General features: G+C 37.2%; 1 protein-coding gene across 1 annotated transcript in view; it reads left to right on the top strand.

The window, feature by feature from the left end:
• The window catches only part of angpt4 (angiopoietin 4), a 98,020-nt gene extending 73,782 nt beyond the window's left edge, over positions 1-24,238 (top strand). The window contains exons 2-10 of the mRNA XM_047348098.1: positions 6,608-6,763; positions 6,840-6,961; positions 16,994-17,078; positions 17,426-17,573; positions 17,664-17,776; positions 18,039-18,140; positions 18,253-18,419; positions 20,458-20,591; positions 22,932-24,238. Of these exons, the coding sequence (XP_047204054.1) occupies positions 6,608-6,763; positions 6,840-6,961; positions 16,994-17,078; positions 17,426-17,573; positions 17,664-17,776; positions 18,039-18,140; positions 18,253-18,419; positions 20,458-20,591; positions 22,932-23,092 (1,188 nt within the window). The 3' untranslated portion in view covers positions 23,093-24,238. The remainder of the gene's footprint in view (positions 1-6,607; positions 6,764-6,839; positions 6,962-16,993; positions 17,079-17,425; positions 17,574-17,663; positions 17,777-18,038; positions 18,141-18,252; positions 18,420-20,457; positions 20,592-22,931) is intronic.
• Positions 24,239-24,663: the final 425 nt, after the last annotated feature.

The following is a 24,663-nucleotide window of genomic DNA, read 5'->3' as shown; positions in this document are numbered from 1 at the left end:
TTTTCCATTGTTGATAATGCTGCAAATGAAAACCCTAAGCCACAGGTTTACAGCTTATAATAGAGGATGGACGGCAAGTTGTTAAACACACAGCATTTTCCTCCATTGCTAATCTTGGCCCTTGGCATGGCCTCTTACTCCTGTCTAATAACTAATTAAAATGCAGGTAGTGATGCAGAGTGTTGATTAGCTCACTTGACAATTAAATAATCTACAGTTTAAGTTAAAAAAGCAAAAGACTATAGGTAAGAAAGCTTGAAAGTGATTTAAACTCCAAATTTATTCTACAAAACACAAATTGTTATATTTTTTCCAAAAAGAAACAGCAGGATTGCAATTTTTTTATTTTTTTATAATTCTTGTTTGCAGAAGGCATTGCAAGTGAAATCCATGATAGCTGAAGACTGAGGCAAATTATTGACCTAAAATGGCCTTCTTTCATTGACAACTCCAAATATTTAAACAAAGTTGCCAAAAAACACATTTCTACTTATAACTTCTGTTGAGTAGTTCGTCGAATTGCAGCAAGAATGTATGCACTTGTTTTCAGTGTCTAAAAACATGCTGGTCTTGTCAAAATTGATATCAGCTGTTTGCCATCTTGGAATTCAAAATGGCAAAATTTATGTCCAAGATGGTCACAGAGTTTCACATCTCTATGTCAGAACCATTGTAACCTACTACTACAGCTATTATATTGCCATTTTAGATTTGTAGGTATCAGGTGCAATAAATATCCAGAACTATTGATTCTCACTGGGTGCTCTTTGAATCAGACTTACAATAAATTTTTTAAATGGTTGACCTAACTCCACTTTTGCTTTGGCACAAATATAAACATGTGCTGTTTTTAGCTGAGAAAAGTTTTTTTTTTTTTTTTTTTTTTTTTTTACGGTGGAGGTCAGCAAGCCCAATAGCTTGGATTCTGACACAGTCCAGTGACACACATTGCACTTGTTACCCCAGATTGCTATCAGAGCTTTTTGCCTGTGCCTCAGTCTTGTTATCATTCATTTGTGTTTGTGTGTGTTTGTGTGTGTGTGTGTGTGTGTGTGTGTGTGTGTGTGTGTGTGTGTGGGGGGGGCAACTTTCCCCCTCCCTTTTTTCCTGTGACCCCTTCAGAAGTCACACAGAGGGCCAGATCAGAGCAAAACCAACATGTGGTTTGAGTTAGCATCTCTGAATTAAGCCTTCTATACATGATGTTGTGTGCATACTCAGAGAGCGCGTTGATGTGTCGGAACTGATGCAGTTTATAATTGCATTATGAGAGCTAGTTGTGTTCTTTGGTGTATAGATTTGCATGAGTGCACACTAGTGTCTCTTTCTTTGAGATAAGACATTTCAGGTCCTGTGTGCGTGTGGTTTTGTTCTTGGTAAGGAAGTGAGGGGGAATTAAAAAGTCAACACACTGTCCCTGGAAATCCTTTCATAAAGGTGATAAAAAAAGAGAAAGAAATAACTTTACTCCTTTTATTTTAGTGTTTTTAAAACATGCATGCATATTTAATTTGTGTCCTCAATTTTCTCCTCTCTGGCTGTGCTGGCAAGCAGTGCAGATGCACGGTGATGGTTTTAGACTTTTATCGAAGTTTATCTCTTCAGCATCTCAGGAAGCAGAATAGGAGGGACCAACGAACCAGCTCGCTCAAGCTATTTTCTCCTGTTTTGATTATTTAAATAACGTCTCACTGCATCACAGCATCGGATCTTTTTCTAGCCCAATTTACTCACCCACACAAAGTTCCTCAAAGTGGCCTCTTGGTTTCTCTGCCCGTTGCGATACATATCTCCCCACTTATAAAATGATTGTCTGATTAAGCTATGCTTGCTCAATATAAATTGGACTTGAAGCAGACTAAACATAATAAAACTTGAATAACTTTAATTGGGTAGTGAAAATTGGTCGTGGTGCGTCCACATTCAGATCTACAGATGAAAATGATAGAGTACATTGGCACTGAAAACAGTATTTGAAAGAACTTGACTATTATGTCCTTGAAGGATTCATTATATTTTGCACAAAAGCAATGTGCTTTCACACAAGTTAAAGGCAAATATACTAGTGTTTTAAGAACTTAAGAATTTTTGCATTGATATCCACCCTCCTATTTACAAATTATGTTTCCATGATTGTTAGATTTGTAGTACTCAGTATATTTTAGCATATAGAAACAAATTTCTGGTTTATTTGGTTCTAAATGGGGCCGAAAGAAATATAAGAAACAATTCTGTGTGTAAACTCAGAACAAAATTTTAGGATATTTTCTTTTGTGAGTTCAAAATCTGGACATTTAAAAACATTTCGAAAGAAATCTTAATCAAGTTGCAGATGTACATTTACATTTTTCCTCTATATTAGCAATAATTCAGAAATGATGTGAGATTTTCTTCAGCATTGATGCATTAACCTCCTCAGCAGGCTGTTAACCTCAATATAAAATTTCTGCCACTGTATTTTGATTGGCTTTAGTGATGATTAAAGATAAAGTACAAATTCTATTTATTTAAGCTGAAGAAACTATTTGGTGGTCTCACCAATAGCAACGTGAAATACTTTATTACTATGTCTTATTTTCTTACTTTGTTTTGACTGAAAACAAAATGAAAGATCATCAGATAAAACACGAGCAACAGCCAAAAAAAGCAGCAATGAGTAACATGAAAATACTTTATAATTAACTAATATTGTTGAATGTCCTGCTTTTAACAGCCTATGTAAGGTTTAGTTATAGTACAGGCCTCAAAAAAGCTATTTTCTTTCTAAAATTATCACATGTATTGTTAATTTGGTCGATAAAGTACATTACATAAAGGAAACAAAATTATATTTAATGCAATTACCAAACATTTACAAGATAAAGGCTATTGTGAACTGAAAATATTACCATGATTACTTAAAGAAAAAAATTAAAAGCACTGAATAGCGGATACTTTTGTATTTTTTAGCCAAGTATTCCTAAATAACTGTACAAACAAAGATAAAGATAGATGTAGGAACCAATTTAATCTAAGTTACAAACAGTTTGTCCCCGCCATTGATCTCAAAATCATCTAAAGATATTTGTGGTAAAACGTGATAATCAATAAAAAATACACAAGTTGATTCTGAACCATGTCTGAATTTAAAAAGACAACACCCACCTCAAATCTAAAGTCCACATGACCCAGATCTTGGTAAAAGAAACTACTTGTAAAGTTTTTTTGTGATGGGTTCCCTGTAAGAAAAGCAATCTGCACCACAAGATGTGGTCAGGGCATTGGGATCTGAACTTTGCCTTATTGGTTAACTGGCTCTCCCAGTGGGACCAATCTGTTTGTTAGTGCAGCAGTATATTTATCAACTCTTTGTGCTTCTCAGTAGCACTGATATCCTGAGGATGTGGAGTCAGAGGCATGAATAGATGGCTGTATGGACAGACTGTTTATTTGGGAGCAATTGAAGGTCGAAGCATGGCAGAGCAGGCTGGCATTGGTTGATATTCCCAGAGATTCTAGGACCTGTTTCTTTATATTCCAGTCCTCATGATATGTTTTATTATGCATGTTTGATTTGGTGGACTTAATATACGGAGTGGGTGGTTTCAATTTTCAAATCATATCAACTGACTGCAGATTTTCAGAATGTTCTGGAAAGAAAATAAATATTTTAACTCAACCTTATGGCTTTTTTGCCTTATATTCCTGGGCCCATATTCACAAAGAATCCTAAGACTAAAAGTAGCTCCTTGTGACGTCAGGAAAAATTCTAAGAAAAATCTCAGAATTCAAGAAATTCTAAGATTTTTCTTAGGATTTTGCCTTGGTACGATAAAGGTTACTCAGGCAGCATCTTAGGCATTAAGAGAGCTGCTAACGTGAGGAAATATTAATAGTACTGAGGAGGACTTTTAGTGAGCTTAAGAGTGTCTTAAGCAGAGAAGATGGCAGAAAGACAGAGAAAAAGGAGAGATATTCTCTCAACAATGATCAAATGAGAATTAATTAAAGGCTACCGGCACAATCGATCCACCCGCTTAAGAGTAGAGTAAATGAGTACATAAACATCTATAACAATCATACAAAATCCTACAATTATTAATATAGAAATAAGATAAACCCTATCTTATAGGGCTAAATTAAATAGTTTCAGCGCCAGGACAGATTAAAGTTGCACCTCTAGTATGGTAATATTAGGAGGGATAAATAAATAATAGAAACATTAATAAATAACCATTAATAAAAAGTAAACAAAATTAAAAACAATATCGTACAGAATTATTTAAATATATACAGACTGTAAAATGCTTTCAAAAAATAAAAATTTGGGAAAAAATGGAAAAACTCAAAAAAATATATGTATACATACAATACAAACAAGATACAGACAAGATACAGTACAATAATCTATGCACTATGTACATAGAGGGAAAATGAGGTAAGTATTTGCTGTATTGTACATAATGATGTCAGCAGCCTAATCGGTCTAAAGGGTCATCCACAACGGTTCCCTGTCTGTGGAGAAACTCTCTGGTGTGCTGCAATCTCCCCTGTAGCTTCTGAATGCAGCAGGTACCAGCGCTGCTCACATTCCAGGCTGGTGCTGAAATTAATTAAAATTGCTGCATTATGAAAACAACCACCATGGCGAGTAAACATAAATACTGTGGTATATAGTAGCTGATGACACTGGGAGGTATAGTAGCGAACAAATGGTCCAACACTTCCAATCTATGGACATTGGCTTTGTTTCTGTGCCTTGACCTAAGGGTTTTGCCCAGCCGTTGGATAAGCAATCTGATCTTTGATCTCGTCTCTTCTCATCTATGACCCTTGCCTGTCTCCTGTTTTACCCTCTGGATTCATTACTGACAGATTCTCTGACGTCTGTGTAGTACCCAAGACTGCGTTTTCACGTTACCTATTGTGACTTTAACACCCTTGCCTGATGCCTCTCTGGTTTCTTTCTAGAAAATAAATAAAAATAACTTCACACCCTGCAGTCTAAAGACAAACTGTCTGGAGAGAGAGACAGTTGCATCCCTCTGGATTCCCAGAACAGAAAAATTCCTGGATGAGCATTTCGTCTGGATCGAACCCCTTGTACCGATCCTGAAAAGGTTAACGGCTTTCGTTTTGAGTCCTGTCAGATTTGCTGACTCTTTAACAGCCACTAACCTATCATCTCCCCATGCAGAGTTTCCAGTTTGCTCCTGCCAAAGTTTTCAGACTCCCACTAGTTTGACATTTAAAATAAATCTTGTAAACTGTGTTGTGTCTGGCTGAATTTTTGGGTCCTTTGCCTGGTTAATAACAGTTTTGTCCAAGCTTCAGCTGACAAATTGCCTAACATTTCACTCTAGAATATTTTTGTATAAACAGGAGTTCATGCAAAGTAAGCCCAAATCACTACACCTACACTACCATGCTTAACGTGTGCTACTAAGCGTTTTTGTTCAGCTGCTGTTTTTTGGTACTATGCATTTTGGCCAAACATCTGTACTTTGATCTTTAGAAAGAAGGGGTTTTCTCCCGCAACCATGCCAAACAATCTATGCTTGTTTCTGACAGGAACTTTCAAATTTAACATGCCAACCAAGGCCTGTAGAGTCTGAAACAAAATACTTTTACTTTTTTTGCAGTTTTTCTGAGCATTACACAGTTTGACCCTGAGGTGAATTTTCTGGAAAATACTGTACTGGAGATTGTCTACTGTCTTGATAAACTATGATTATTGCTGATGTATTTTCTTGGCATTGTGCTAACAAAAGCCTCTATGTTTCACACCATCACGCTGCTAAAAGTCTGTTATAGAGGTGACCATATTGTTGATGATCATTAATCAAGTGCTTTGATTGGCAAAACCAAGCTACTATTTTTCCTTCCTAAATCTTATGGAAGGGGGTACTTAGCTTTTAACACACAGCTTTAAATTTTGGTAAAATTTTATTTTATTAACAACAGTGAGTCTGTGTGTTTTTATACACTTGAGGTTAGATTTACATATACATTTTATTTGAGACCCTACTAAAGTCCATTTATTTCCTGATACATGAAAATCTAGAACTAGAAGTAGGCGTACTTTCCTTTGGCTATGGCTGCGTATCCTGATCCTTTAAATAAAACTTTCTAGAAGCATTGGTGTATACAACATACTGTATATATTATAATCTTTGTAAACATCTTATATGGCACCATAAAAATCTAAGTTTAACTTTTTCCAATATTGTTTCATGATCCGACAAAACAATCAGCTAATTTTTTATTGTTTTTATTGAAAGTGAACGATAGTGTGTTAACACACTTAGTTTAAATGGGATTCTTCAATAAACACTGTTGCCATGCTGGATTCTGACCACTGAATTATAGACGCTTTGTGCACTTTACAGCTACCTGAGGTGTAAATAGGATAAACATACCTAAATGTTTGTCAGTTCGAAAAGGTGACGAGACTGCTGTAAACGTTTTGTAGAATAAGAAATGGTGAAAGTCTAATTTTAACTGGAGCCACTTGCAAAAATATATATTGCATTCAGTATCTTAAAATGGCTCGAAAACTAGCTCAACATGTCATTTTTTTACGTCAACACATTGCTTATCGACTATTTCTTATTTTTGCATTCTGCAGTTGGAGAACTTCATACAGAAGAGTTTAAGGCGAGATGCTGCTAACATACAATCACATGTTGTTAACAACCAGACAGCCACAATGTTAGAGATTGGAACAAACCTCCTCTCACAGACAGCAGAGCAGACACGGAAGCTCAATGTTGTGGAAGCCAAGGTAAGTTTTCTTTTAACTTGGTTTCTTAATTCAACGCACAATTCCTGAGTTAATCAAAATTCTGTCATTCTACCAGGTACTGAACCACACGTCTCGGATAGAGATCCAGCTTCTGGAGAACTCACTGTCCACCAACAAACTGGAAAAGGAGCTCTTACTACAGACCACTGAGATAAGACAGCTGCGAGATAAAAACAGGTAATAAAGGTCTTCAGCTACAATATTTATCACATTTCTGCTTCACACTTTTCTGTTGATAAATTCTTAATAGTAACAATGACAAGACATATTGACTGGCATTGACCCTAGATTAGAAGAACTAAAATAAGCCAATTGTTCACTGAAAATAGTAAGCCCTCCAGGTTGGATCAAGTCACAGCTGAACAGTTTAAGGCTGGAGGTAAAGTTTTGCTTTAACAAGTCCTCCTTCTAACTGTAATGATAAGGCAATTTGACCAGATACCATTGAGATAGAAAAGAGCCACCATCATCCCCATCCACAAGAACTCCTTACAACCAGGAGACAACCAGGAGATCAAGAAATACAGTGTCATCCGCCTGATCTCCATCAGCAAAAACAAAATAACAAACACACTGTGGAAAGAGGACAATCTTTGAATACATCAACTCTAACTCTGCCTTTGTCTGTGTTGACCGGGACACCTTGTAGAGCATGCTAGAAACTACACATGCCGTCAAAGATCATTACATGTAGACAGTGAAGGTGCTAGCAGTCCTGTTCAGATCCCAAATGACCCCTCTGAAGAGTTCACCATAAAGACAAGAGTGCACGAAGGTGATGTGATGCCGCACCTCCTGTTAAATGTTGTCAACAACACCTTCATTCAAAGGATATTCCAAGGCCAAAGGGTGTGCACAATTTGACACAAACCAGTTTGTGTAACGATCTTGCTTGCCAGTGACAGTAATATTTGTGCAGATGATGAGGTTGAATCTACAGATATCTTGTATGATATTGTTTGCCCCACCCAGACTGAGGCCTTAAGATCAGTGTAGACAACAAGAAAGTCTGTACACTTAATGGTTCACCTGCCACTGTCCATCTTGCTATCTGAACTCTCCAGTGACAAAAAAGAAGATGACTTTAACAAGTGAGTTTGGGCAAACTGGATCCTTATTCAGTGTTTGTGTCCCTCTATTAGGATATATCTATGATAAACTACTTTCTAATGAGCAAGTACGTCTCCTCCATACTTTAACATTGTCTGTCTTTCTACATGGATCTGAGACCTGGACCATTGTAAAACAACACTTGAGCAAACTTAAGGATTTTATTAATGTGGTGTCTTTGTCCAATTGAGTCATTGTGTGTCCAGATTGAGTCTCTCTATAAGACCACATTTACTCTGACACTATTCGAGAACAATTCCTGTTGCAACCAACCATAAAATAACAATTCCAGAAACACAGATGACCTCATTCAAACAAAGTGTGGAAAAGCATCTGACATTCTAAGCCACACAAAGCATGATACTGGTTACAAGAGTAACCCACCTATCCAGTGGCAACTAGGGACCAAAATGACGACATATTTGACATCCATGTTTTCTTTAGTTACAGCTGATAATGTCTAAGACAACATGAATATTTTTGGATAAATAAATATAAAACATATCCAAAGTAAAATGAGGACAATACTGTTCCACTGATGCAATAAGAAGCAAATGCGTTATTATTTAGATATAAAGATGAGTGACCGAAAGTAAATCGAAATGTTTTTTTATCAGACATGCACCATTTTGGTGTATGTCAACAAATCTGTAAATCTGTCTAAATGCTCAACATAATCTGTGTTTGTATTATTTAGTTCCTTTCTTGGTATATACCACATTATGTTAAATGTTACGTATACACACACATACACACACACACACACACACACACACACACACGCATGCACACACACACACACACACGCATGCACGCACGCACGCGCACGCACACACACACACACACACACACGCACAAAAAGACACACACTCACAAGTAGCATACAAAACCAGCTACACAATTACAGCTGCTGACCTATCAGTGAGAATATTTGAAAGCTAAGCAAGTAGGTGGATACATGATGGAAATGTGACCACAGCTGTTGCTGAGAGACCCACCAATATTTGGAGTCACAATATTTTTGGTATTTTTCATTATGAGGTGAATTTGGGCGATCAGCAAGCGGCGAAACCCACAGAGTCATTATCGAGCGTATTCTCTGTTTACAGTAATTGATATAACACAAACAGAAAGGCTTTGATTGCACACGTGTGTCAGCATGTAAGGGATGAGGAAACTGTACTTTTAAAGCATGTGAGAGATTTCCTTTGTGTTGTAACCTTTTAAACTCTTAACTGTTTTTCTAGCTACTTTGACGCACATGCAGAAATACACTCAGGAAAACAGGAAACGTTTTAACAAGTTTATTAAGAAATATTATGTTTGCTGGAGAAACAGGAACTCGCCGCTGTATGGAGAAGGGATCAATGGTAAGTGACAGGTAATATTCTGGGTTGTTAATTTTGATATATTTTTGCTTACAGAGGGTGATTAGGAGATCCGCCAGGGGGGGTGGAGAAGTGAGATGATGGAAATCTCCGGAAGCGTATCGGGTAAGTGAAAGGTCCAGGTAATTCTGTTTTACTTGCACTTGAGGTGGAGGTGGCACCAGGTGGATGATCTTGGAGAGGAGGACGGTGGAGGTTGAGCCAAGTTCATTCACAGGAAGCCTGAGGAGACTTGAAACCTGAATGCAGTCAACTGAGAAGATAATCCATGAAGTTCTCTTGCGAAGAGAGAGTCTGGATCTTCTGCATACATAGACTGGATAAGAAGCTCGGAACTGGAGGTAACCTGGGAAGGAGGACATGAGAAGGTAAGTACTCAGAAAATAAGAAGGACTTGTGATGACGGGTCTGATCTGGGAGACGTGGAACGTTGGATGAATGCGGAGACTCGAAGGAAGCTTCAGGCGGACAGCTGAAGGACTGATAATCTCATACGGGCCAATGAACCTGGGGGCGAGTTTCTTGGACATTGATTTTAGAGGGATGTCACGTGATGAGAGCCAAACCTTTTGACCAGGCTGGTACAGAGGAGCTGGAATTCTTTTCCTGTCTGCATACCTTTTGTTCTGCTCAGCAGTGTGTTGCAGGCCTTGTGCAGTGGCTGTCCAGATATGCTTGCATCTACGGATGTGATGGCGTACAGAAGTGACTGAGATCTCTTTCTCGTCAGCGGAAAACAATGCTGGTTGGTAGCCCAGAGAAGCTTCGAAAGGGGAGAAACCTGTGGCAGCAGAAGTGTGAGAATTATGAGCGTACTCAACCCATGGCAGGAATTGGCTCCAGTCTGTGGGGTTGGTTGATGTTAAACAACGGAGGGTGGATTCCAGCTCTTGATTCATCCTCTCCATTTGACCATTAGATTGGGGGTGATATCCTGAGGTCAGAGATACTTTAGCTCCCAATGCTAAGCAGAATTGTTTCCAAACCTTAGCTGTGAACTGAGGTCCGTGGTCGGAGAGGATCTCCAGAGGTATACCATGGAGTCTGAAAACATGCTTAACCAGAAGTTGAGCTGTCTGAGGGGCAGAGGGTAGTTTTCTGAGGGGAATGAGATGACAGGTCTTAGAGAAACGGTCGATAATAGTGAGTATGGTGGTCATACCTCTTGAAGCGGGAAGTCCGGTGATGAAGTCAAGGGCTATATGTGATCAGGGCCGCTTAGGAATACAAAGGGGTTGCAATAGTCCTGCGGCTGATTGGTTAGAGGACTTATTTCTAGCACAGATAGTACAGGCTTGTACATACTCTTTGACGTCCACATGAAGGGACAGCCACAAAACCTTCTGGAAATGAGGGCGATGGTTCAACTATAGTCAGGATGGGCCAAGAACTTGGATGAATGGAACCAGTGGATCAGCCGGGACCGGACAGTTGATGGGACGTAAGTCCGATTTGGGGGTCCAGTTCCGGGATCTGTTTCATTTCTGAGGGCCCGGGATACCAAATTCTCCACATCCCACGTGAGGGTTCCAACAACACAACTTTGCGGTAGGATGGGAGCAGGCTCCTTGTCAGAGTCATCCGGGGAGAACTGTTGAGGCTTGATATTCTTGGCACCAGGTCTGTATGAGATTGAGAGGTTAAAACGTGAAAAGAAAAGGCACCAATGAGACTGGCGAGGGTTAATGTGTTTGGCTGCTTGAAGGTAGGCTAGGTTTTTATTATCTGTCAATATCACAACTGAGTGTTCAAACTGTCACTGAGCTTATGAAAAGCAGCATCTGCCTGTGGAGTCCACTCAAAAGGGTGTTTTGTGGAAGTCAGAGCGGTTGATGGGGCTGCAGTTTGACTGTAGTTTCTGATGAATCTTCTATAAAAATTGGCAAAGCCCAAAAACCGTTGAAGCTGTTTACGTGAGTTAGGAGTGGACCATTCGAGTACAGCCTTAATCTTGTCTGGATCTGAACAAACCTGCCCACCCTCTAGGATGAATCCGAGGAAGGTAACAGAGGTCTTGTGAAACTCACACTTTTCAGCTTTTACATATAGACAGTTCTCTAGGAGGCGTTGAAGGACCAAGCGGACGTGTTGTTAATGCTCTGAGAGGTCTCTTGATTAAATGAGGATGTCATTTAAACACACAAAAACGAAACGATCGATGAAGTCCATCAGGACATCACTCACTAGGGCCTGAAATACAGCCGGGGTGTTACAGAGGCCGAAAGGCATAACCAGATACTCAAAATGTCCTAAAGCTGTTCCAGGATCAGGTTCTGGTTGTTTGGGTAGAATGGCTGAATGTAAACAGGATGGGAGGCAGGTAAAACAGGTGAACAGAAAGAAACTCCCAGAACTCTGACATTAACACACAGGAAAAAAGACTGATAGCAAAGCAACCCAAGTGTAGTGGAGGATGTCATAGCTATTACTGCTATAGAAACATTGGTTTACCAAACAAAAAAAGGGTTAAACTGAATGCTGCTGATGTTACAATAATAAAATTATTTCTACTAAACCAATATTTTAATCATATCAAATGACAATTTTACCTATAGGATAAGAAAAAGAGAACAAGCCATTCCTAGTTTTTGTTTTAGTTGTTCTTTTTTCACACTATTATTCCACACCTCTGAGCTAAGAAATACTAGTAGACACAGCTGGACTGGGACATAAAAATTTGATCCAGATATTTGCACAGGCAAATTATTTTTTGTCAATTTGTTTACATACTTTGGTATTTCCCAGGTGACAATAAACCCAAGTAATGCATTGTGTTGTGTACATAAAGAAGCTCAGATTTGACCTGTCACCTACAAAAATTGCTTTTCTCCAGGTTCTGTCAAGCAGCCTTGCTGAACAGAGGGTCTGGTCAAAATAACCACTTATACTATACAGGTGGCTTCCCAGAGTCTTTCAAATATGGAAAACATATGATCTTGTCAGTGGTATGCTCAAAAACCTTTGACCTGAATGTCTGTCAATGTTTTTTTCTACATAAATGATCTTGTTTTGCTAATTTAAAAAAAAAATCAGAAAGATTTTAAATAATGTATGATTAGTTCTAGCTTAAATATTTATTAGTGTGTTAAATCTTAAACACCAAAACAAATGAACCTGTTTCTTTTAATAGCTACACAGTTACATATATCAAATAAAATGTAAAGTGAAAACAGTCTTAGTCAAGACGTATTTAATACAAGTGATGGCTTGCTGTGATTTTAATCCCTGCAAAGGTTTCTCTTAGCCTAAAGAATCTGGTTTAGATAAAATAATAGAATCAATTTTCACCAGTTGGCTAATAGAACATATGCTTCACATTATCCTTTCCCTGCTTCTAACTGGTTAATCAGCCCCTCGGAAACTGCATGAGCAGAGACACTACTTGTACTATGTTAAAGTAAAAAGTTCACATCTGAACAAAATAAAATAATTCTATCTTTTGTGGCTAAAAACTGATAGATTGAAAGTGGTTCCAAAAACTGTTAATATCCCGTTCCCTTCTCACATTAAAGTAAAGATTAGTATCATAATTAGGTTGTAAAACTATTTTTTCAGGCTCCTCAGAAACTGAAAAAACCTTTATAAATCCTTTTTTTTTTTTTTATCATTTTAGGTAATATTTTGAACGATTCCTTTTGTCAATAACCTTTAATTTGTAGTAGCAGAGTAGAATTAGCATTGCTGTTTTGTTTGTTAGATGTTTATTTGTGTATTTCTTTAGCTAATCATGAGTGACTATACATAATTTTGATTACTAAGAAATAAAATTCTTGATTTTTTCGATTTTTTGCTCTTTTTTTTTTCTTGTAATGTTGAGTTCAAGTGTTGGTGAATTGTAGTCTTGATTCTGAATAAATCATAGTCCTAATAAATGTAGATAATTCCTGTTTTTTTCTTTTGATTTGATGGGGATTGCACCAGAGGAAGGTCAAGAATTCATAGATCTTGAAACTATGAGACTGATTTATTTATTTTTTTATAAATGACCAGACAGTTTATGAATCTTAACATAATTTAAAGCGTCTTTTTCAGGCTACATTTGCGTCAAAAAAGAAAAGTAACTAGTCAACCCAAGGAAGAGTTATTTTCTAAACTCAGTATGAGACATAAATAAAAGCTGGTATAAAGGTGAGACGTATATGATACCTACATGACAACAATGCTGGTGTCTTTAAACTGGAACAAAGTTTGTATGATCTGTTTAGTGGCCTCCCACTTTAACTTGCCATCATTGCTACTTTTTTTTTTTTTTTTATCATTAGATGGATGAAGAAAAGGATTAAATATTATGGGACAGCAATACTTCAAGGCGAAGTGTGATCACAGCATGGCTGATAATGATTGTGAAACAAAAGTTGGAGAAGGGATGAGTTTAGGAACAGCTGGCAGCAAAGTCAAATCACAGCTGTCAATCGACTACACAGATATCAAAACACTCTGAACCAACAGAGGTTATTAACAGTCCCATTACAGCCAATTGAGCCCTAGTTCATTTATTGGTGACTTCAAAATTTATGTTTTTTAGACCAGGTTTGCAAATGAAGGAATTGCTTTGCAATGTGTTTTACTTCTCTGACTCAATATTTGGTATAGTTTTGGGAATTGGCACGAGTCTCATGGAGATCCAGTCACAAGTGAACAGTTCATGTGCATCAGTTTACACCTGGTGGTGAAATGGGTCCCAGCAGACTGCATGTGATTGACTTTTACTTGTTTATATAAATAGACATGTATGCTTCTTCACTCACAACCAGCTGTGGACAAATGGAGAGGACATCCTGCAGGTCTGCTCGAATTTCTGCAACATCAGCCCAGTGACCTGAACTAAAAGAACAGACCGTAACAAACATAGTATTGAAGTCTTTGTCAGAATACAGCCATCAACATGACTCTGACAGACCTGAGACATAGATATGATATCAGAGACATGTAAATAATAATAATTTATAATAATTTTTTGTCCTGCTTGTTCCAAAATACATGAGTTAGTTGGGCATTTTATAATTCATACGAAGTTCAGTTTCTAGAATAAATATACCCTGAATTTTCTGTAGTGAGTTCAAAGCCATATTCAGTAATTTGCAGATAAAGGTGATAAAAAACGAAAGGTTTAAAGAAGGGTCCAAAAAAATTACACAGTATTTTATCAGACCTACTTTACATTATTACATTTTTATTATTATTAGAAGCATTCATTCTGAATGAACACCAAGAGATTCAATTTTGTTTTGTCTTCTAAAAAATGCCAAAGTAATTACCTTCCCAGTTTAAGTCAGCTGAAATGTCTTCCACACCCACTTTTGAGGCCGGCTGTTGAGTCAAAGCTTGTTTTTTTTACCAAGTATTCATTTTTAGTGTTCTGCTATTTGGACTAGAGTGACTCTGAGATTTTAATTTATTAATCACAACATTTAATCCTTTCTTTTATTTACCTATAAAGTTCATGACCAAAACAATAATGTGCTGGAGTATAGACATGTGGATTTGTCCACCTATCAGAACAACCTGAACCTAAGCAGGCCTAAAAAATATAAAGCAAACACATAAACCTTTTCACCTCTCATAGTTATATAAAGTAAATGAACGTTGTTATAACTTCACAACTTTTTCTACTCAGTTAGTGCGCATTCATGCACACACATCTCGTTATACGTTCCTCACAAACCGCAGCGCCACAGCAATCACTGGCTGTCTATCTGTCTCCTTCAGGCTGAAAAATATTTCCACATTAACGTGTAGGTCAGCATGTTGAAGTGATCACAGCCCAGAGCTGATCTAGGGTTTCAGCTCTATTAATGTGACCAAAGTCTCACCTGCTCATGTAAGATAGTATCACTCCAATGCTAAAATGTGCAACATGGCACAGAATGATGGAGCATTTTGTTTAAATTTTCCAGATGTTAACTTTCTTCTCTGGTGTTACCATGAGGACTGCAAATTTAGATTTTATAGAGACTTAGAGGAGAAACATAATGGTCCCCAATCCAACCTAAATTAAGATTATCTCCTTTCTTGTTGAAAAGTATTTTCATGCCATTAAACAAATTATATATTTTGTAATGTTTTTAACAATAACTCATATGGTTTTGAACCAAATCAGCACATGATTGTAGGCATACATATACAACAGGACATAACAGTTACAGAAAATAACAAGGTTAGTTCATTGTAAAGCAGGTTAGCAAATAAAAGAACAGTCTATAAACTCTGAAGAACACCACAATAACCAGCACAAACACAATACGTTGAGATACGTTCAGGACTCAGTTTAAAATCATTGAAAACCATTGTCATTCTCTTAAGGTAGGAAACAATTGCAACAAAATCTGATGTAAAAAAAACACAGAGATTATGACGTAACCTTCAAATCAGTAGAATTTAAAACATGTTTAATCCGCACCAATTCAGAAAATGAATGTAAACTTGAATTTTAATCGTTCTCCATTGTGTCACAGATTTACTCTGTGCTAAATTCCATTCTTATGTTGTTGATCTAGCCTGGAGTCTTCTTTCAACAGCTGCACTCATGGTTAAGCTGCAGAGATAACGAGACCTATGGTCTGAACTGGCAGAATGAGTTATGGTCGCTTTATTTATCTTCATTTCACTGCCACAGCATCTTTAACGACTGGGAGTAATTTACCATTTACAAACTGTGGTCTGTTGCACAAAGATTTTGTATGCACTGTTATATGTAATAGTTGGATTTTGTGTCATTCTGCATCAGTTTTATGTTAACAACCTGTATTTTGCATGAATGGATCACCAGTCTGCATGTCTTTATAAAGTTTTAACTTCTGTTTGTGATTTATATATTATTTGAATGTGGGTCTGAGGCCCAATTGTGAATTGGTTTAAGCTCAATCATTTTCACTTCATGATGTTCAGCTTGAGTGGTTTAGAATTTGGAATACCTTACATTATTCTTTAGAAATAATTAATGGCAGAGGAAGGTTAGGTTTTCTGGGAAAAGTGACCCCCAAACAGTAAGAAACTGATTTTACTGTGGATGTGCTATTTGCAAATTTTGTTGATACAAGCTTAATGAAGGACTAGTTCTGTCTAAAGGTTGTGGTGAAAATGATAGAAACAAAGGAATAATTTAGAGTCCTAATTAAATGTCTTACTGTAACACCAGTGTCTGCTCATGTTTTCGACAGTCAGCTTCGGTTCTTGCATTACTTGAAGACTTACCTTAAGCATTCGATCAAGCAGAAAGCCATAGCCTACCCACCCGCAGAGATAACACCAAGCACAATGCTATAAATAAATGGTTCAAAAACTAATGTGAGAGAGCTGTCACAGTTAAATGGTGGAAGGATCTGAAAGCCGAAGTGTTGTGTTTTTCATTTACCCAACTTGGGAGGGTCCTTCACTCACAATATGTTGGAATCTATGTTGGTAATTATGATTAATTGTGCATTAGGAACCAAAAGGAGAAGTATAGACCCAAGCATATTACCTAATGTTTCACCAGCACTGTTTTCTGTGCTTTGATGTGTTCCTACTAACATTTTATATGCTATCTCTACTATTTAAGGAATTTAGGTAAAAGATTGACCCCATTGACCTGTGCGGCATGTCTTCCATCCCACTTCCTGCCTGCCTACTTTCAAAAAAATAACAAAAATTAAAGCCCACTAGTGCTGCAAAAAATGTTTTTTGTAAATTAAATGTTTTTCAGGATGTCTTTTCTCTGGGTTTCTTTCAGCCGTTTGGAGAGCAAAGTTCAGTTGTTGGAGTCTCAGCAGAGAGGAGAACTGGAGGACATGAGACTGGAGAAGAACCGACTGCAGGTACAGTTAATGAACGGGACATCTGTGTGTTATTATAGTAAAGAAACAACATTAGCAGACGACTGTTTGGACAGGTGTCTGACTATGTATTAAAATTAAAATTAATCATGAAAGGTCTCTTAGATGTTTTTATTTACTTAATCATGACCATGTAGTTTTTCACCCTGTAGGGCCCTACTTTATGTTAGAAAGATTTTGATTTACACAATAAAAACATGCAAATGACTTTTTTCCTCATGTGATTTCTGGGTCAAATAATTGTATTCATGCATGAAGAATAATAAGAAAATAAGACGACTAGAAGCCGCAGACAAGAATTAAACATTAATGAAGCTTTCGTTTTTCAGTCTGTGATCAGGACTCAGATGGTGGCCATAGACTCTTTAGAGAGGCAGCTAAGAGTCGCCACCAGCAACAACACTTCTCTCCAGAAGCAGCAGGCTCAGCTGATGGAGTCAGTCCACACACTCATCGACATGGTGGCCACAACTACCGGTATGTGCACAAACACTAAGAGAGGTTGTGTGGAAATTAAATCTTAACGTTTAATATTGTGTTGCATCATGTCATGTATTTTGCTTTTAGGGTCTCCTCCTCGGAGCCAGATGTGGAGAGACTGTGCAGATGCTTACAAGGCTGGTAATTCTGCCAGTGGTCTGTATCACATCTATATCGGTAACAGAACGGAACCGGTGCAGGTAATCACTGCGTGACTTTTACAGATTGCACCTAACTGATAGGAAATGGTGAGCATGTAAAACATTGTAAAAGTACACATTTTGCTCTTATTTTCACTTTTGTTTAAATTTAACACATGTGTAATAATCATCAAACATTACAATATATTTATAGTTTTGAATGCTGTGTGAGTTTGACATTTAGTCAGTTTCACTTTAATTTCTATTTGGCTGACTTTGTCTTACACATTGGTGTCAAATTTTTCCATTTCTTCTCCCGAAGGTGTACTGTGACATGGAAACGAGTGGCGGCGGCTGGACTGTCTTCCAGTGGCGCTTTAACGGCAGCGTGGATTTCCAAAGGAGCTGGAGGGAGTACAAAATGGTCAGCATGCCTCAGAATGAGAACAATTAAAAACAAAGAATTCAAAAAATAAATCATCATTTGAATCAATTCACCCTCACACCTCACCCCTTGACCTCCCTGTCTCTCACAGGGTTTTGGGGACGTGTCGGGGGAGCACTGGCTGGGTAATGAAGTTTTATACTTGCTGACCAGTCAGGGCCAGTACTCCTTGAGAGTGGAGCTACAGGACTGGGAGGGAATCTCTGAGCATTCCCAGTATGACCGGTTTACACTGGCCAGTGAAAGACAGCAGTACAGGTAACATACAGACACAAGACACCTCACACAAAGAGAAATTATTCATATTATAAGACAATAATTTTTCCTGTAGTATCATAAAAAATAATTTGAATTTTACGTTTAAATTTAGATTGAATAATTAGGCCTCTCATATGTGTTCAATTTGTAGTCATGGCAAAAAAGTACACCCACTGTCAGACCTAGGGATTTTTAATGAATAGTTAAACTCCCAGAAAAACATAATTTATGACTAAATTCTGCTGACGATAAGTTTTTCCTGATAATTGACCAATGCACAATAAGGAAAACAATGAATGTGAAGTAACCTCCTTAATTATTTGACCTTGGTTTAGAATTTTTCTCAAATTTTGGTGTTTATGAGGCTCGATACTGGACAGAAATTTGGTGGTTATTGATTTTTGCCCATTAGGGCTCTGGAAAATCTTTTCATTCTTTTTACCATGATTGCATGTTATTGGTAGATGGAAAAAAAGTAATAATGTATGACATTTATAATCATTTTCTATCTTAATAAGCCAAAACATTAAACGGCTCTTCTAAATCTGTTTCACAATAAATCAAAACCCTTCAATCATCCATACAAACAAATGCAATCCAATATCTGAAATTATTTTAATTTGCTAGAAGAAAACTATTAGGACAATATATCACCAGTTAATTTTCTGTCAACAAAAATCAGAGGCTAACTGTTGTCTTTACTTTTATGTTTTAAAGTATCCCAAGATAGGGATCTAACAAAAACAGAATTAATGTACAATAGCCTGTTAACAGGTAATGCATGTAAGTTAGTCCTTTATAAGCTACATAAATGTGCACACATACGAGGTATTAACCAGAATGTTTTTTTTTTTTATATTTGAAATACTTAGAATGTGTTGGTATAGTTTTGGATTTATATCTAACAAGCAGCCAAGGACAATAGTCAGAGTAGCCTTCTGATATCCTATAAGATGAGGAGCAAGAAACAAATATATTTTTTTTTTTTATCCAGAGAAGATAGTGGGAAACATTTATTTTTCTGATGGCCAAAAAGAAGGTAAAGGTGTCTTCATCAGTCTCAATTGAACAAAAATATCTCAGACGGCTGCAGTTCATCCAAAGTGCTGCTGTCATACTCTTCACTCACACCGTTGAGGTGGAGCGCATTCCACCACTTCTTAAATCACTACAATGGCTCCCCCTGTGTCAAAGGCTACTTTTTAAATTCCTATTACTTCTCTAAAAACCACTCAGTGGCCTTGGGTCTAAATATATCTCCGATTTTCTCTGAGATTACAAAACATCCTGATCCCTCAGATTGTATATGACAGGTTTAGTGAGTGCAGATAGAATCAAACTCAATTGTTATCCTACATACCTGTGGAACAGTTTACAACCAGAGGCTAGAAGTGTATGCTGATTTGGATCAGAGCATACATCCCATATTCAGTATTTCCTTACCTTCTTTCCAAGACGCCAGATGTTCTTGCAGTCTTTGAAAGGCACCATGTTTTAGGTAAATGTGTGTTTTTTTTGTTTTTCTTTTTATTAAGCTCCTTAACTGATCGATTAATCATGAAGGAAAAAATGTAGTTCCTAAACTCAATGGATAAACCAGTTTTATGCGTACAACCACCATACAACTTATATAAGCATTATACAAAAATGTGAGCTTTCATTAGTTAGTTACTTAGTTAGTTATAGTAACACGCTCTTTTGTCCTGGTGCGCCTCCTTTGAGCGTCTATCATCCACTCCTAGTCCTACCCTGAAACAATACTAGGTTCAGATATTTGGTATAACATTGTGAGAGTTGGTTGTCAGATCATGAACAATAACTTTCAGTTCAGAGTCAAGGAGTTGACAAAAACAAGTGAAAAAGCAGATCCAAATAAAAGTCTAAATAAAAACTGATTTAAACCCCTTTAAAAGAGCACAAAACAATCTGGCTTGTTGGATCTAAAGTTAAATGAAATCATGTGCAACTATATTCTTTAAAGACAAATGTTAACTTGTCTCAACATATTTTGTTCATGATTTTGTCTCTTCGCCCACAGGTTGTATCTGAGAGGTTACAGCGGTACATCAGGGAGGCAGAGCAGCCTGATCACCCACGGGGCCGGCTTCAGCACCCGGGATCATGACAATGACAACTGTGACCACTGCAAATGTGCCTTGATGCTCACTGGAGGTATACTTTCTTTTTGTCTTTTTTAGTGTCAGCAGGTTCCAGGTCAATGCTAATTCTGTATAAGAAACATTATCTTTTCTAAAGATAAGCCACTAACACTTTAATGACAAAATAAAAAGCGAGAAACTTTTAAGTTAGGTATTTCTAAGGGCGGGAACGATTTAGATAATAGTTTATTACATCTTATCAGTGTCTCTCTACCATCAATCAGTGTAAATTTTTTAATGCTTCAAAAAATACACATTTTACTGATTGAGGATCAGAATTATTGGTATTTTGCATAAAGGTCTGGCCAGTCAAACATCTGTCTCTGTCATTGCACTTTCACCTTGAGCCTCCGCCAACACAAACAGCTCTTTGGTTCTCCTCAACCTCCCCTCGATCGCTTGTAATCGCAGATTAACTTAATCGTTTTGGCCAGAATCCTCGAGATCTCAAAGGAAAAGACTCTAGCAATGACCATTAGTCAGTGAGTCATTTCAAATCACAGCAATTTACAGAGTAAGACAAACTAAAATAAAAAACTGAGATGGAAAGAGCAAAGAAAAGTAATAGAAAAAAGACAAACAGAGCTCCATCATATGTCCCTTAAGGCAAAAAATTAATTTGCACCCAATTTGATAATAATGAGTGCTCCATCTTATTGTACAGGGCATTTGTTAACAATTAGATTTTAAAATGCAAAGAGAAAGGTTGTGAGGCTTAAGGAATTCACTGTTTTATTTCAACATCAGAACCTTGTTATTGAAAGCAGTACACTTGGTTATAAAGATCTGTTTTTAAACATTATTTTTAACATTCAGTTAAAAAGATGACTTTAGAAACTGTGTGAATTGTAAGGGTGAATCAGGGACAGCCATGCAAACACAGAATCACAGAAAGATTCAATAATTGCAAGAAGTGATATAGAGTCAAGTTTTTCAGCTTGATTCAAGATGTTATTCTAAACACAAAAATGTCAGAGCCATTATTAGAGTATTTCATTCAATAAAACTTTGAGGTGCAGCCATTCATTAAAACAGAGCCAGACAAAGCTTTTACGAGGTCCTTAAGGAGAAAATGATTGGGGCCCCCAAGCAGCACATAATAATGCCATGGGCGCCCTCAGGATTTAACCACTCAAATTCATGCTCATGGACCTCAAAGACATGTTATGGTTTGCGAGATATTGGACCCCAGAATGCAGACCAGAAGGCAGCATGACGGTACGTGCAACAGATTTAATAACAAAAAACTCACTCACTACAGGAGGCAGGAACAAAACAAACGGGCAGGCAAGACAGGCAAGGCATGATCAAAAATCAAGACTTGAGCATGAAAACAAGACATGAGCATGAGAAAAAGACATGAGAAATGTTTCCGCGACGACTAACTGAACAGGTGTGTATATATGGAGTGAAAACCAGGTGGAGCAAGGAGACAGATTAACTTGGACAGGTGAACCGAATAAACTTAATTGACAGACAGAACAAAACGTGCCTGCGGCAAAAACAGAGACTCTAATATACAAACAAAACCAAACTTGACAAAACATGAACAAGACGACAAAGCTAAAGCATGACCAGAAAATAACAGAAGCATGATTCAAAATCTAAGAATAATAATAACAAAAGAACGAGTCAAACCCTTAACTGTGAAAAACAGAAGAAAAAACCAGAAACCAAAAACCAAACAACACCAAATCATAACACATGTAGGCCCTTGCAAGTATTCCAAACCCAAATAATGCCAGAGTCTTCATATTGAATTTGGCCAAAGAACTGCACATGAACAGACAGATTTTACTGCCTTCAGAAAGGTTTTAGCTAAAAGAACCATAATAAGGTAAGGTAAGGTACGGTAAGTTTATTTATATAGCATTTTTCAGCAACGAGACACTCAAAGCGCTGTACATACAATTACAATACAATCACAAAGCAAATAAACACAGATACAGACACAGAAAAACAAATCAAATGATAAAATTAAACAACAGAGGTAATTTAAAAAAGTAAAATAAAATAAAATAAAGAACAGATGAAGATTTTATCTCGTTAAAAAAAACATTTGAATTGAAATCCTTCCCAATCTCAGGCATTTGTTGTTGGAAGGATGGGACCCAAAACAGTTCCATGCTGCAAAAAAAAAGAATTACTCTTAATTGCTACTAATTACTCAATGTTAGAAGTACATGCATTTGACTAGGGTGGTCCTCAATTAGTGGTTCTGAAAATGTAAGTTTCTTCTCTCCCAGTGCCTGTCTCTCTGCTTTTCCCTATCAAAATTTGAATTTTGTCAAACATCTTTCTTCTTTCCCCTCGTATTCATGTCCCTTCATTGTTGTGCTCTTTCTCCATCTAGGTTGGTGGTTTGACGCCTGTGGCTTCTCCAACCTAAACGGGATCTATTACACAGTTGGCCACAACATCAGGAAGCTCAACGGCATCAAGTGGCACCACTTCAGAGGCCCTAGCTACTCCCTGCGTTCCACCTCAATGATGGTCCGACCCTATGACTTCTAGGAAGGAAGCTCTACATTCAAGACACCTGATGTTTAGCAATGACCACGCAAGCATATGTCTAGAATCTGCAAAACAAACCTTCCTAATAATGTTACTAACTTGTAACAATGCGGAACAGCTTCTGCCTTATGATGCATCCATGGTGCATCTTCTGGATCTGATATGCTCAACTCATGACCAACAGATGATCCACCATGAAAGCCTTGCAGCCTAAAAAACTTTCCACTTACAAGTTCTGGGTCCATGAGAGATAAGACATAACAAAAAGCAAGATCATGTCAGTTTATTTAAGATCATATTTTACATATTATGATAGCAAGACACATTTGTACGTTGCTTTCGACGCCGCAAGTGTTGTTTCAGTTGTTTGTGTACAATCCCAAAGAGATGAATTGTGACAAAACACGATATTTAGTAAAAAGAAAAAAACTCTGTGCCAACCTTTCACATTCGTTGCTGGACAGACAGGTCAGCATGCTAGTTGGATTTCAGATTTAGAAAGATATCTTCACTGTGTCCTTTCGCACACAGTAACTACATCTGAAAGATTTGGGTGCAGACAGGGTAAGATGTTTCAGTGTCTTGGTTCCTTGTCTCATGGTTTCAGAGCAATGCTTTATATAGAAATTGTGTACCTCATTAATTTGATCAAAATTTACATTCAGACAAAGCATTTACCTTGTAAATCACAAACCTTTTATGTTATTGAAGAGCTTGGCTGTGAATTTCCTCACTGCCAAGGGTCAATCAGTCATTGGGTTTTTAAGTGAAGCCAATCAAAGCATCACTGCAGTGATGATGGTTAAAAGGGAGGATGTAAAATGTCTGAATCTTTTTTAACAGCTTGGAGGATGTCTTTTCATTGGTAAGAAAAATTTGATAACTTTGATGTGTATGGGTCAAAATGAAAGAAGAACTGCTTGTAAAGACAATGTGGTCTGACATCATATTTGTTATCTACAAATGTATCTAAAAATCTAGAATATCATCAAAAGTTAATTTATTTAGGTAATTTAATTCAAAAAGTGAACTTCTGTCTTATTTAATTATCATTATTTCTGTTAATTTTGTGGTTATGGCTTACAGTTAATAAAAGCCCAAACTTCAGTTTTTCAGATAATTAGAAGATTACCAAAGACTAAAGATTAAAAAAAACTATTTCTCACACATAAATGCTGACCTGGTGAAAAGTATGTTCATGCAGTGTACAGTACGTGCTTTGTTGTGGCATTTGTGCATGAATTTCTGCAAGAATGGGAACACTCTTGGCCGGTGACACACTGGTCATGGTCACCAGCTGATTTCTTGCTGCAGCTCTAGCTGTGGGTCATTGTTGTACAGGTCCTTCTCAAAAAATTAGCATATTGTGATAAAGTTCATTATTTTCTATAATGTAATGATGAAAATTTAACATTCATATATTTTAGATTCAATGCACACTAACTGAAATATTTCAGGTCTTTTATTGTCTTAATACGGATGATTGTGGCATACAGCTCATAAAAACCCAAAATTCCTATCTCACAAAATTAGCATATTTCATCCGACCAATAAAAGAAAAGTGTTTTTAA

Source organism: Girardinichthys multiradiatus, chromosome 20 (genome assembly GCF_021462225.1).
Source record: "Girardinichthys multiradiatus isolate DD_20200921_A chromosome 20, DD_fGirMul_XY1, whole genome shotgun sequence".
In the NCBI taxonomy this organism is placed as follows: domain Eukaryota; kingdom Metazoa; phylum Chordata; class Actinopteri; order Cyprinodontiformes; family Goodeidae; genus Girardinichthys; species Girardinichthys multiradiatus.
Note: the sequence above shows the minus strand (reverse complement) of the source record. Positions and strands in the feature narration are given on the sequence as shown.